General features: G+C 37.1%; 1 protein-coding gene across 1 annotated transcript; it reads right to left on the reverse strand.

Annotated features, from left to right (window-relative positions):
- Positions 1–3,776: 3,776 nt before the first annotated feature.
- LOC113325450 lies at positions 3,777–6,041 on the reverse strand. Its single transcript, XM_026573658.1, has 7 exons — positions 5,847–6,041; positions 5,453–5,587; positions 5,143–5,368; positions 4,763–4,954; positions 4,446–4,573; positions 4,168–4,366; positions 3,777–4,047 (listed from the first exon to the last, which is right to left on the reverse strand). The coding sequence occupies exons 2-7, from the start codon at positions 5,574–5,576 to the stop codon at positions 3,894–3,896; spliced, it is 1,023 nt and encodes a 340-aa protein (XP_026429443.1). The 5' UTR covers positions 5,577–5,587; positions 5,847–6,041; the 3' UTR covers positions 3,777–3,893.
- Positions 6,042–15,820: the final 9,779 nt, after the last annotated feature.

Below are 15,820 nucleotides of genomic sequence, written 5' to 3' on the forward strand. Positions count from 1 at the left end.
AGACATCCTTCCCCTGCCAGCCGGCAGCTCTAGTGAACTTAGGTGTCTCCAAGACCAAGTGGCCAAATTAACTTGCGACGTTTGGTATTATCAAAAAAAGTCAGATAGGCTGATGAACGTAACTGTTCATTATGAGGCCCAACTTTCCCTAGAGTCTGCCCATAATACAAACTTAGTGAAGCAAATAGCGTTGCTTCATAAGGAGTGTGGCGAAGCCCTTTGCTGGAAGGACAATCTCATTTTAAAGCAAAAAGAGGATATTTCCTTGGTTGAGAAACGTCTCTCCGCTCAAGAAGTTATTCGTAAAAAATATTACGCAGACTTTGAAGATGCTTGTGCTTCTTAGCTAAAGTTACTGCGGAGCGTAATGTATTAACTTATGAGGTATATTCTCTTAAGAACAAACTTATTGATGCCATCTCCGTGGCATCTTCCATGTCTCATGCATCCTTAGTAAAAAGGTTTGAAGAGTTAGAGAATGTGTACCAAGATTTAGTCTCTGAGAATGGTTCGCTCTGGATAGATATTGATGATCTTCAGACGGAAAGGGACACCCTTGTGGAAGACCTTGAGGCGCCTGAGGTTGACCTTGCTGAGGCTCAACATAGTTTAGAAGAGTCCTTTAGCCATGCCGAAGGTAGCTTAGGATAAAAAAAAATTTATAGCATCCTTTGTGTCTTTAGCTGCTTGCTCTTGTTACTGATACCCTTCGCACACGCAGGTCTCCAAGAGCAGCTGGTAGGTGCGAACGCCAAAATTAACCGCATTGAAGGTCAAGTATCTCAGCTGGAGATATCTCGCCAGTTCGATGTTGCTGCTAAGCTTAAAGCTGAGTCGCTTCAGCAACCTAATGAATAATCTCTCCTTTCCAATCTACCTTTATGAACAATCGAAAAATCACAGTCAACATAGTAATGGCTCAGGAAGTTGTCTATAAAATGAAAAAAGTACAAAGGTAAAGGTGGTCTAATGGGAATAAAACTTGATATGAGCAAAGCGTTTGATAGGGTCAGCTGGGAGTACCTAATGTAAATGATGCAAAAACTTGGATTTAGTGAGTCTTGTTGCTTGTTGATCCATCAATGCATCATCACACCATCCATCGTTATCCTTTGTACGTAAAGTTCTTCAAACCCACTAGGGTAATTAGACAAGGAGACCCATTATTTCCTTAATTATTCCTCATGTGTATGGAAGGGATAACTAGGATATTAAGGCATAAAGAAGCAGAAGGACAAACCCAAGGAATTAAATTAGCGCAAACAGTACCACCATCACCCATCTTCTCTTTGACGACGACTGCATCATTTTTTCTAAAAGCATCTCTGAGTGATGCTCAAAACATTTTAAACATCATCAACACCTTTAGATTAGCAACTGGCCAAATGATTAACTTTCAAAACATTTGAATTTTCTTTAGTATTAGGTTCCCTAATAAACTTGGCAAAATGATAATAAAAATACTTAAGGTTCAAAAAATTAATATCATTGATAGCTACTTGGGTACGCCTCTTTTTGTATGAGCTTCCAAAATCAAGACTTTTGACTCAATGATAGCTAGATTCAGAAGTAGATTACAGAATTTGCGAGGGAGATATCTTAGCCAAGATGCTAGAACTGTGATAGTTAAGACTATCCTCGAATCTCTACCCATTTACCAGATGGGATGTTACAAGATTTCGAAAAACGTTACCAACCAACTCGTTCCCCTACAAAGAAATTTCTGGTGGGAAAAGAAGGATGGTAAAAACGGATTCTTTTTAAAAGCTTGGCCTGATCTCAGCATTCTGATAGCTCTAGAAGGTTTAGGATTTAGGGATTTCGAAGCAAATAACCTGTCGCAACTAGGACGACTCTCCTGGAATCTCCTAGAAAACCCAGACTCAATCTGGAAAAAAAACTCTGAAATCCAGTCACTATAGTAAGTGTAGACATCCACTTGATCCAACAGTCAGCACCACGGGACCTTGGTTCTGGTCCCGCATTCTACAAAGAATTTTATTTATCAAACCTCACTGCATTTGGGAAATAAGCAATGGCCAAACTATCCATATAAAGGAGGATCGGTGGCAAGAACTCTAGGATTTATGAATACCCAACTTCCAGACAATATTTATCTGGTAAGTCACCTTATATATGTCAAACATCATACATGGAATATTGATACCCTAAATGCTTAATTTGAACTCAGCATTGTCCGAACCATCTGTCACATTCCCTTTCGTCTTGATAGGAATGATACAGTCAGGTGGAAATTGAAACCAAATGGGAAGTCTCTATCAGATACTATCACCAATTCTCCCTAGGAGAGGATATAGAGTATAGAAACAACCCCAAAAGTAGCATTATAAATTTTCAAATGTATGCATAATATGATTCATATAGCTGATAAACTTGCTAAGTATGTTGATATGCCAAACATATGTTTTTTGTGTACTCACCCCAATGAAACTTCAAAACACATTTTTATGGAGTGTCCTTTTGCTATAAACGTTTGGTTTGCTTCTTCTGCAAACCCTTTGTGCATGGTATTCCTAACTTGTCTTTGCAACAATGGATTACTAGCTAGAGCCCCAATCCAGTTGGTTGGGATAGTGAATTGGGTCCCTGGAATGCTCTTTGTGTGCATGTTATTTGGTATATTTGGCTAGCTAGATCTGATAAATCCTTTATAGGAATTAACCCCAACCCTCAACATACTTTTGCTAGAGCCAAACAGTTCTGGCTGGAGAATGTGCAGGCTTAGCGACGCACAAGACTCGATATACACTTGCCTTCGACACCAACTCAAACAAATAGTTGGCAGTGCCCAGAATCCGAAACTGCTAAAATCAACTTAGCTTTCAGTTGGAACCAAACAACTAACATGATGACAACAATCATGATTCTAAGAAATACTTAGGGTTATTGCAGGGAGGCGCGAACCTTGGAAATCATGGCTCTGATTAAGGATGTTGTAGAGCTGTTACCGGTAACTGAGGCGTGGAAATGGGGATTACAACTTCAAGCTTCCACTATCAGCATTGAAGCTCACAACATCAATCCAGTCAGACTTCTCTCAGGTCTTCAAAGCAGTATGGACTGGCGAGCAAAAGTCATCTGGGAAGATAAAATATCAAACGTTTTGCATGCACTTTCTCTTCCGAAACTCTTTATCTATGTTTCAGCTAGTAAAATAGCAAATTGGGCTGCATTTTCATTAACAAATGTCACTGCTAATGCAACAACAACTCGTAACTACATGGGTTACCCCTCCGATGTGTATTGGTATGTTCAACACTAATGAACAAATTAGAATGAAGACTGATGATACCAAACATGAGCTCCCACAATAATTTGAGATTTCAAGAAAACATGTAGAAGCAAAAGGACCAGAGTTCAAAAGGATGTGAAGTGCACCAGAAGGAAAATGGCCATGATTCAATAAAAAATAATGCATTCTAAAACTAAAACGAGTGGGAGTAGAACAAATTACTTGTAGACTCCTTCTAATGGATATTAATGATGTATTCTATTGGCCATTGCCAATTGCCATAACTGTTCAAATTCAAATTGTTGGTAAATACTTCTCCGCATGTCCCGGTTTCTAGCTTCTAGACAGTTTTTCCCCCAACATATAAACCACATAACCAACTCCATGGTGGCCTAAACACGACATTACTTTTTCCCACACAACAAGTGAACGACAAGTTTGCTTTGATTTTTTTCTAATCCAAGTTTTATCATCAAAAAAAATTAAGTGCACAGCTGCGCATTTAAAAACTTGAGCCAAGAAAGAAAGAAAATGTAACTTTAAGTTCATCATATTAAAGGATAAAAGAGTATAAAGTTTTACAACCACGGAATTGGAAACTGTTAGTAACTTCCAAACAAGAAAACACATGACATGTAACTTAATCCTCCCAATCTAAACCAATTAAAGTTGGCTGGAACATCTTGCCAAATAGGTACTGGCTTTCAGGATCAGTCCAAATGGTCAGACCGTGAGGAAAAAATAAGTCTACATCACTCCTCATTTCATCCGGCTTGCTTTGGTAGACGTAATTACTGCACAAAGAAATAAACAATTTTTAGTCTTGAAAGCAACACAACAATTTTTAGTCTTGGCATGATACACAAAAGATGCTATTTCAATGATTAACCAGAAATGCAACAATTCATGTTTACCTGCCAACTAGATATACTTCTGAACTAAAATCGATATGCTTGAGATCTGGTGCTTTGTCACGTAATTCGAAATTTGAGGAAAGACAAGTAACAACCATAGCAATACCATACTCATCATCTCCATCAGTTTTAGTCGATGCAGAAGAATCAGACCATACAATGCTGTCAGGATGCTCGGACTTTTTCACGAGCTTTAAACCTAGAAGAACAGTTCAATCGAAAAGTGTAACCAGATGATATCAGCATTAAGCGCATAAAAAAGATGCATGGGTACTTACCTTTGACTATGTAACTGTTATCCTCAACAGCACTCAGAATTTCGCCAACACAGTCCTTATCAAAAGCCTTGGGCTTGATCACCAGAAAGGACATGGGTTCCTTCAAAAAACAGGCATGAAGATCTATGCTGCAAATATTGAATACCAAAATAACGGGAGGCTAGTTATCAATAATAGGTCTGACTCAAAATCCTGCATGCTGCAAATTATACTGCCCAGCATGAAAAAGAATAGTAACTCTTCAAACATTTGACATGGATATGGCTTTATATCAGATTAATCAGATTCATCATTTGGATTCTAAATCGGAAACTTACGGTTTTTCAGCAAACACTCGATAGTAGGAATCATTCTCTAATGTCTTATAGATTCTATCCAATGGGCCATGTGTTCCCCCCCCTGCATGCAAGTGTACTAAATTAGATCTCTCAGCTTTGCTATCTTGACCGAACCACGTCCGAATATCTTGATTTGCACGGTCAGCTGAACCGCTGCAGTAAGCTGCTGGCCTGTCGAATAAAAATTAGAAAAAAGAAGAAAATAAAAGAGAGGGAGAGAAAAAGGTACTCCCAAAATGTAAAAAGACTAAAATTGCAATTCAAATTTAACAATCAACAGGCGATAAACAAGGCAACTACGTACATACAACAAACAAAAAAGAGGGCTATAAAGTAAAACAATGAAATTTTAGGCTTACCTGCCAAAACTCCAAAAGAAAACGTTCTCACGATTCGATGCCAATAACTTCATTTTATTGGCTGCTTCATGTCCCTCCAGTATCATAGCAACAACAGGACCAGAGGTTAAGTAATACACCCAATTAAAACAAGAAAGTTCATCATCAGGTTCCCCTCCATGTTCCTCTCCAACATTTTGGAGGTGCTTTTCAATGAATTTCGGACTCACATTCATAAGCATCATACCTTGATAAGGATAAACAATAGATATGTTGCCGATTAGCTGTACAATGGAAGGAGTGCTTTAAAAATAAACTAAATCAGGTTTACCTTTCAAGTGAAATTTATTTTCCTCAAAGAAGCTCACAAGAGCACCAATATTGGCATGTTTGAAGTAACCGGGATAGGCCAAGACAAAAGTCTCTTCTATACCTTCTACTTTTTGTTTCTCCATAGTTGACAATCCTAGCGAAAGAAATTAAGGACAATTATATGGTATTAAGATTTCAATTTGACATAATCACATGAACCTATATATATCTTCCATTAATTCAAAAACACAGAAACCCTAAAATCAGATCGTAGAAAGAAAAGCATATGAATCTTGTCAAACAAAAAAAAAATCCTCCACTAATTCAAAATCACAGAAACCCTAAAATCAGATTGTAGAAAGAAAAGTGTATGAATCTTGTCAAAGTAAAATAAAAATAGAGGAAGGAATCACCAGATCAGTAATAGAATTTGCAGAAGCGATCTTTCTCCTTTTTCTCAGCGGCAGAGAAAACAAACAACCGAGACGAGCGAAGAAAGGAAAAAAATAAAAAGGAAGCCCTAGATATTGAGTTCGCGAATCGTTGCCGACTTTAAATAGCAGTCGGTCCAGGGTCTGTTTGGTAGGAATGTTTTTCAATTTCTTAGCTCTCAGTAAAATTGTTTGCCGGATGCTGAGGCGATGGACGGTTAGATTTTTTTTCTTTGAGTAATGCTATCCCAACAAGACAGCGCATTTAAGATTTATGCATACATTTCTTTGCTAGGTGGCTTGATCTCACTCTCTGCTAAAGGTTCCATTTCAAAGGTTATCCCATCTTAACAAGTCGTATTCTATTGAAGATTCTAATGAAAATAAGGACGCAAAGTGAGAATTTCGATGTTATGAAGATAAGTATGACTAGTGACATGCTTTCTGAAAACTCTCTCATGTACTTTAAACGATACTCACTTTATTCAAGATGTTATGCTCGAGATAATAAAAATAAAAATCGGATAACTCATGGATGTAATTTAACGAGAAGTGGGCTGAAATGTTCAACACGTAGCATAAGGTTTAAATGTCCTCGCTCTTTAAATAAGAAGATTCTAAGGGATATCTAAACTTCATTCTACGTTGTTCATCATTTTCTTCCTTTTAGTATTCTCAGTGTCAACGAAAAAGTATGTGGGCGAGGTTTCTGATCTTATCCACAAAATTAAGAATACAAAACTAGAAAAGGATAATAACATTCAAAGAGTGATCAGGTACTCTCACATAAAATTACAACCTAGTATTCAGAAATTGTCAGTTAGTTTAATTGCAAAGATTTTCCGTGAGAACCCAATGGGGCCAGATAAGATTGAACAAGAAGCAACAATGGTCTGGGGTCGTGGGCGTTTTCAAATGAGGCGACATGCTACTAATATATGCATATTTAGATTTTATGATTGGGAAAGCTATAATTCAATGTTGGAGGAAGGTCCTTGGAGTTTCGATGGTTACTTGGTTGTTTTCCGTGCGTGGCATCCTTCACATACTATAACTGGTATTGATTTTCTCACTCAGCAATTTTGGATTGATATCAAGAAGCTCCCACCTGAATTTTTCAATGTTGAAGTTGAAAATCAAATTGCAAGTATCCTTGGCAACCCACTCAAAATCATACCAGAAGATGGCAATCATACATATACCAATGATGTAAGTTTCCTTGTTGAGTTAAACATTTCAAATCCTATGTTACATGGCATAATGACTGAGAATGCAGCAAATTGGTCACCCCAATAGATTCTAATATATTTTCAAAGACATCCAAGGAAACTTTACCCTGTATGCCTTATTCTTGCTCATGATGACTCTGAATGCGGTGATAAAGCAGAAAAAACGGGGGTCTAACACTACCACCTAATATTTCGCTCAGCAATCTGTATGGACAACAACAAGCAACTTTTAAGAGAATCACTTAAGACTCAATCAATTAAAAGTTAATCAAGGAGATTGTATCTCGAACTCTCGATTTAATCCTTGCTCAAGAAAATAGGAATTTGTCAACTTGGTTAAAGAGAGTTAACTTGGATGGCACCAAAGACCAATATCCAAGGATCAATCAATTTCCAATCGACAACCAAAAGGTCGGATTTCACTATTGATTGATACAACGCACAACCTGTATTATTTCTATTATATCACAAAATATAATGCGGAAAAGAAATAACACAGACACCAGAATTTTATTAACGAGGAAACCGAAAATTCAGAAAAACCCTGGGACCTAGTCCAGATTGAACACACATTGTATTAAGCCGCTACAGACACTAGCCTACTCCAAATTAACTTCGGTCTGGACTGTAATTGAACCCTTATCAATCTCCCACTGATACAAGGTACAGTCGCGCTCCATACGTCCATGATATCAGCGAGATACTACATACTTGATTCCCTTAGCTGATCTCACCCACAACAAAGAATTGCTTCAACCTAAAGTCAAAGACTTGATAAACAAATTCGTATCACACAGAAAAGTCTATTGATTGAATATATCTGTCTCCCACAGAAATACCCAATATTTTTGTTCAGTCGATAAATCAAGGTGAATAGGAACCAATCAATAACACAGACTTATATTCCCGAAGAACAGTCTAAGTTATTAATCACCTCACAATAATCCTAATCGACGCAGCGAAAAAGGATATTGCGGAATCACAAACGATGAGACGAATTGTTTGCGATTATTTTTATTTCTTGCCTATCGGAGATAAAGATCTCGAGTTAATACTTGCAAATGAATTCAACATGATAGAAAAAGCAAGATCAGATACATAACTACAATAAAAGTAGTATCAATCTGGCTCCACAATCTCAATGAAGTCTTTAGTCGTTAACCCAGTTTGAGAAAAGAAAATCAGAGGGTTAAAGGAGAATCGACTCTAGTCACAACTAGTAACACACGTAAAGTATAGGGATTAGGTTTCCCAGTTGCTAGAGTTCTCCTTTAAATAACCTTTCAAATCAGGGTTTGCAATCAATGTTAGATTATTAACAAAGCATTAATTCGTCGTTAGATGAAAACCAGATTTAGATTTAAGCCAATACCTCTCAACCGTTAGATCGAAAGACATAGATTTTCACACACAAATGAAATGCACGTTCAAGGGCTTGTGTAACCGTACCCAAACTTGTATTTAGTTGTTTCAACAATAGTTAACCAAAAGGTTAGCCATATGAGCACTTCCATATCAACCAACTTCTTCTTCACCATAACTAGTTCAAATGAACTAGTTAGAGAGTCATTCAATTGCTATGAGATCTTGTAAACTTGACAAGACACAATTGAAGCAAAAACGATTTGATTCACTCGAATCGGTTCATGAACTTTATAGCCACCATTTGTATAAATCATTCCTTAGGTAATAAAGATTAGTTCACTGAACATCGTTTTTAGATATAACCTACTTAAGTTCGCGGACAGGGTTCGCGGACTGAGTTAACTGGTTGGAGTTTGTAAACTCCAGCAGAAATTCTCGTGTCGAGAATTTCAGTCAGTTCGCGGACTGAAACTGAACATCAACTCAACAGAAATTCTCGGGTCGAGAACTTACGCACGTTCGTAGACTTAATTCGCAAACTGAGTTCGCGGACTGAGTTGACAGTTCACGTTCCTGTTTCTCTTGATCAACAAAGCTCGAAAGCTTCAGTTCAAGGAATATGACTTATGCACAAGTGTTTCCACAACAGTGCTTATATTCACCAATGGTTATATAAAACCTAAACTCTCATTCAAATCTTCGAAACATTCTCATATGACATATGCAGCTGTTATTCACGAACTATTATGTCAGAGAAATTTTCGAGAGGATTGAAACATCATGAATTTCACAAGTCACTAGGTAAAGATGAATTCAGCTAAAGCGAAAGCATACCAACACACATTTTGAGAAATAGATAGGCGAGATAAACTCGGCTCGAAATGGCATATGTGCGTAATCTAAGTCTATATATCATTAAGACTTTTGTCTCATGATAGGGATACAAATGGATTTTCAAGTGATAGATAAGTTCAAGTCTCCACATACCTTTTTTCGATGAAGATCCACCGGTTCCTTGAATAGTTCTTCATCTTGTATAATGAATCGCCATGGAGTCCTTGAGTTCAACTACATTTTCCATCCTAGTCCGAGACCTTATCTATAGTAGAAATATAGGCTTATAGTTTTGATCACTAAATTTTATAAACATGCTTGATATAGCAACACATGCGAGGTTGACCGAGCTATGCTCTAACAATCTCCCCCTTTCCATACAAGAATGGGATCCTCCTGAAGTTTCCGAAAGAGACGTTTCATGACTAATAGAGAGGAAATATCAACTTGTTCTTTAGATGCAATCATAAAGCCGAAGCTAAATTCATTCATCAAGGAGTTTTAAAGATACAAGATAACTCCTATAAAATTCCACAACCGCACTCCCAAAAGATATGGCAATTAAGCGCAAGTTTAAAAGAACTCTCCCCCATTAAATGTCACCCTGAAGGAACAACAAGAGCGACCTTAATTTCAAAAGAAAAGAAGGATTTATTTGGACACAAAACACAAGAAATTTAGACAGGAAAAAACAACAGTCTCATGGAAACAAATGCTACAAGGAGAAGTATACACAGTACCGGAGTGTGAAACTCAATTGCCCAAAAGATAGAGATAAGCACATGGGCAAGGGTTATGAAGACACTTAATGAACCAAAACAACACCAACAGACTGCCTCAAGTGTTGAAACGTGGAAGTGTCTAAAGGTTTGGTGAGAATATCAGCCAATTGTTGTTCGAAATGCACAAATTCCATAGTTATGATACCATTTTCATAGAGATCTCGAATAAAGTGGTACCTTATATCAATGTGCTTAGTTTTTGAGTGCTCAACATGATTCTCAGTAATTCGAATCGCACTAATGTTGTCACAAAAGATCTTCATTATTCCAGTATCAACTCCATAAGAGCCAGCATTTGTTTCATCCATAAAAGTTGAGTACAACATGAACCAACAATAATATATTCTGCTTCACATGTAGACAGAGATCATGAATTTTGCTTCTTGCTATGCAAAGCTACAAGATTCAGACCTACATAGTAGAAACCCCCTGATGTACTTTTTTTGTCTTCCACACATCCTGCCCAATCAGCATCAGAATAAGCAGAGAGGTCAGTTTTTGTGTCAAAAGTGTAAAAAAGGCCATACCCGACAGTATGATTAACATAACGTATAATCATTTTAGCAACTGCAAGACGCGATTCCTTTGGATTATCCTGAAACCTAACACAACAACCAACACTAAAAGAAATATCAGGTCTAGTAGCTGTGAGATACAAAAGGATACCAATAATAGATAGATATAAATTTTCATCTACTTTAACTCATTTCTCATCTCTATGTAGTTTACCAGTGGTGAGCATATGTGTCAGTTTTTGAGAAGACTTATCCAGACCAAATTTTGACACAAGATACCTTGCATACTTTTCCTGAGATAAGTAAATACCATCCTTATGTTGCTGAATTTATAATCCTAAAATGAATTTTAATTCACCAACATTGCTCATTTCAAATTCTTTAGCAAGAGAGACTTGAAAGTCTTTTGCAAATTTTTCAGAAGTTGAACCATAGATGATATCATTTACATAGACTTGAGCAATGACAACATCTTTCCCACTCCATTTGGTAAACAAAGTTTTATCAGCTCCGCCTCTTGAAAAACCTTTTCTGATTAGAGAAGTGGTAAGGTTTTCAAACCATGATCTAGGTGCTTGTTTTAACCCATACAACTACTTTTTGAGCTTAAGAACGTGATATGGGAAATCAGGATTTTCAAATCCTTTAGGTTGAGCGATATAGACTTCCTCCTTTAAGATTCCTTTTAGGAATGCATATTTTATATCCATATGAAATAGCTTAACCTTAAGAAAACAAGCATGAGCTAATAAGAGTCGAATGGACTCAATGCGTGCCGCAGGAGCAAAGGTTTCGTCAAAATCAATACTTTCAATCTGTGAATACCCTTGAACGACAAGTCTGGCCTTATTTCTGACAATTTTACCAAATTCATCAGACTTGTTCTTGAATATCCATTTGGTACCAACAATATTGATATTGGAGGGACAAGGTACTAGTTCCCATGCGTCCTGTCTTTGAAATTGATTTAACTCTTCATGCATTGCATTCACTTAAAAGGGATCATTCAGAGCTTCATCAATATTCTTTGGTTCTACTACTTGTGAAAGATAACAACCAGAATTGCAAATATTTTGAAGTTGTCTTCTTGTCTTAGCAATAGAATCTTTTCCTCCAATAATACTGTTGGGATCATGATTCCTTTGAACCCAGAGGTGTCGTGGAGGGACACGATCTTGTTCTTCAGGTTCAACATGATCAGTGCTCTTCTCCTCATCACTAGAAATATCAAGGTCAATTGTAGTTGGGATGACTTCAACTGTATCTGAGATTTCTTTGACCTTCTCAATCGTCTCGGTTGGAGGCAATTCAGCTGGAGGATCATCATGACGAAGGTCACTAACATCATCAATGATAACATTAGAAAATCCATCATGACTTGAGTTATGAGATTGAAAACTCTAAGCCCACGGCTATCAGAAGTGTAGCCAAGAAAGATACCTTCATCACTTTTGGTATCGAATTTCCCTCTATGTTCTCGATCTTTCAAGATGTAGCACTTACTCCCAAATACTATGATGTGGTTTAAGTTGGGTTTTCTTCTGTACCACAAATCATAGGGAATGTTTAGGGTTTTTGACCGTAAATAAACATGGTTGATCAAGTAGCATGTTGTGAAGACAGCTTCTCCCCAAAACCTTAATGATAGGGTTTTGTTATGGAGCATTACCCTTGCCATTTCCTGAATGTTCCTATTCTTTCTTTCTGCAACTCCATTTGCTTGAGGAATAATAGGTGGCGAGTATTGTTGAGAGATCCCATGTTAGTCACAGAATTCAAATACTTTGGTGTCTTTGAATTCTGTTCCACAATCTCTTTTAATTTTCTTTAGTTTGCGACCTTGTTCCTTCTGGATCCTTTTAACAATAATCTTAAATTCACTAAGGGTTTCATTATTATGATCAAGAAATACAACCCAGGTGAATCTGGTGTAGTCATCTACCATAACTTAAGCATACTTCTTACCGGCAACCGTTGAATTGGTCCGAAGAGATCCATATGCATTAAATCAAGTGGTGCTTTAGTGAGAATATCTCGAGATGACTTATGGTGGACTTTCGTCTGTTTACCCTTTTGACAGGTACCACATACACCTTCAATCTTTGCATTGATTTTGGGAACGCCTCTAACAAGTTCTTTTTTAATGATTTTAGTTAGAAAGCGATAGTTGATATGACCAAAATGCTCATTCCAAAGATGTGCAGATTCCACCTTGGTCAAATTTCAACGATTAATGAACTGAGTATCAAGAAGATAACAATTGTTCTTACCACGAGTTCCTTGGAAAATTACTTTTCCAGTTTTGTCTACAATGTCACTTCTATTCGCATTGAAGACAACTAGATGGTCTTTGTCACAAATTTGACTAATAGAAAGAAGATTTGCAGTTATACCTTTTACGTATACCACATCATGGATTCAAGAACGCCAGGTAGCTTGATCGTCCCCTTCTTGATTATATAGCAACAACTCCCATCTCCAAAGGTTACTGGTCCACCTTCATAATTTTCAGAAGACACAAACCACGTAAGTTCACCTGTCATATGTATGCTACATCCACTATCAAGAAACCATTGAAAGGGTGATGTTGATTTTAAAGCGAAGGCTCCCATACTATTAGTACTTTTTTGTTTAGAATTCTTGATAGTTTTGTATGTCCTTTAAGGGAGTTAACGAGTTGTGCAGTTCTCTTCTGAAGATTACATTCAACTACCAAACTCTTTTGAAAAGACACACGGACATGTTGACAGTGATTGGAGAAATCGCAGGACAACCATGGGTCAGCATCCTTTATTTGACGGTGTTGTTCTGAGTCATATTAGTATTATCTGACTTAAGACAGTTCTTTGTGGAAGAACGACTGGAATTACTCACATCCATCAAGGGAATTTACAAGATATCAAATCCTTAAGTTTTGCAATTTCTGCAGCAAGATCAGAATTGATCTGGATTTGTTTATCTAACCTTTTTTGGAGGATAGCCAGTTTATCAGAACAACTTTTACGTTTATTTTTAAAACCTGGTGAGGTGTTACTGGAGATATTACTTTTATCCATTAGTCAGATCGCTACAAACACAAACTTGTTAGGTCTTAAACGTGTTTGCCAGCTCTGATACCAATTGAAAAAACGGGGGGTCTAACGATACCACCCAATATTTCGCTTAGCAATCTGTATGGACAACTCCAAGCAACTTTTAAGAGAAGCACTTAAGACTCCATCAATTAAAAGTTAATCAACGATATTGTATCTCGAACTCTCAATTTAATACTTGCTCAAGCAAATAGTAATTTGCGAACTTGATTAAAGAGAGTTAACTTGGATGGTACCAAAGACCAATATCCAAGGATCAATCAATTTCTAACCGACAACCAAAAGGTAGGATTTCACTATTGATTGATACAATGCACAACCTGTATTATTTGTATTATATCACAAAATATAATGCGGAAAAGAAATAACACAGACACCAAAATTTTGTTAACGAGGAAACCACAAATGCAGAGAAACCCCGGAACCTAGTCCAGATTGAACACACACTGTATTAAGCCGCTACAGACACTAGCCTACTCCAAACTAACTTCGTTCTGGACTATATTTGAACCCTTATCAATCTCTCGCTAATACAAGGTACAATTGCGCTCCCCACGTCTCTGATCTCAGCGTGATACTACGTACTTGATTCCCTCAGCTGATCTCACCCACAACTAAGAGTTTCTTAAATCGGTATCACACAGAAAAGTCTATTTATAAATAAATCGGTATCACACAGAAATCAAAGACTTGATAAATAAATCGTTATCTCACCTAAATCAAAGACTTGATAAATAAATCGGTATCACACAGAAAAGTCTATTGATTGAATAGATCTGTCTCCCACAGAAATACCTAAGAGTTTTGTTCCGTCTTTTGATAAATCAAGGTGAACAGGAACCAAACAATAACCCAGACTTATATTCTCGAAGAACATCCTAAGTTATTAATCACCTCACAACAAACCTAATCGACGCAGTGAAAAAGGATATTACGGAATTACAAACGATGAGACGAAGTGTTTGTGATTACTTTTATATCTTGCCTATCAGAGATAAAGATCTCGAGTCAATCCTTACAATCGAACTCAACACGATAGAAAATGCAAGATCAGATACACAACTACAATAAAAGTAGTATCGATCTGGCTTCACAATCCCAATGAAGTCTTTAGTCGTTAACATTGTTTGGGAAAAGAAAACCAGAGGGTTAAAGGAGAATCTACTCTAGTCGCAACTAGTAACACACGTAAAGTGCGGGGATTAGGTTTCCAAGTTGGTAGAGTTCTCCTTTAAATAGCCTCGCAAATCAGGGTTTGCAATCAATGTTATCTTAGTAACAAAGCATTTTATATTCACCGTTAGATGAAAACCTGACTTGGATTTAAACCAATATTTCTCAAATGTTAGATCGAAAGACATATCTTGTCACACATAAATGAAATGCACTTTCAAGGGCTTGGGTAACCGTACCAAACTTGCATTTAGTTGGTTCCATAATAGTTAACCAAAAGGTTAGCCATATGAGCACTTTCATATCAAACAGTTTCTTCTTCACCATAACTAGTCCAAATGACTCATATGAACTAGTTAGAGAGTCATCCAATTGCTATGAGATCTTGTAAACTTGACAAGACACAATTAAAGCGAAAATGATTTGATTCACTCGAATCGGTTCATGAACTTTATAGCCACGGTTTGCATAAAGCATTCCTTAGATAATAAAGATTAGTTCATTGAACATCGTTTCTAGACATAACCTACTCAAGTTCGCGGACAGGGTTCGCGGACTGAGTTAACCGGTTGGAGTTTGTAAACTCGAGCAAAAATTCTCGGGTCGAGAACTTCCGTCAGTTCACGGACTGAAACTGAACATCAACTCATCAAAAATTCTCGGGTCGAGAACTTACGCTCGTTCGCAGACTTAGTTCATAAACTGAGTTCACGGACCGAGTTGACAGTTCATGTTCCGGTTTCTCTTGATAAAAAAAGCTTGAAATCTTCGGTTTAAGGAATATGAGTTATGAACAAGTGTTTCCACAATAGTGCTTATATCCACCAATGGTTATATAAAGTCTAAACTCTCATTCCAATCTTCGAAACATTCTCAGAGGACATATGTAGCTGTTATTCACGAATTATTCTGTCAGAGCAGTTTTCGAGAGGATTGAAACATGATGACTTTCACAAGTCACTAGGT

This window comes from Papaver somniferum, chromosome 11, assembly GCF_003573695.1.
Source record: "Papaver somniferum cultivar HN1 chromosome 11, ASM357369v1, whole genome shotgun sequence".
Taxonomy (NCBI): Eukaryota; Viridiplantae; Streptophyta; class Magnoliopsida; order Ranunculales; family Papaveraceae; genus Papaver; species Papaver somniferum.

Excerpts from the sequence above, each read along its gene's own strand:
- LOC113325450 (XM_026573658.1), bottom strand. The coding sequence starts at position 5,576 with ATGGAGAAACAAAAAGTAGAAGGTATAGAAGAGACTTTTGTCTTGGCC. Across the intron at positions 4,574-4,762 it reads CGAGTGTTTGCTGAAAAACC|CATAGATCTTCATGCCTGTT; the intron begins GTAAGTTTCCGA and ends CAATATTTGCAG. Across the intron at positions 4,048-4,167 it reads GAAGTATATCTAGTTGGCAG|TAATTACGTCTACCAAAGCA; the intron begins GTAAACATGAAT and ends TTCTTTGTGCAG.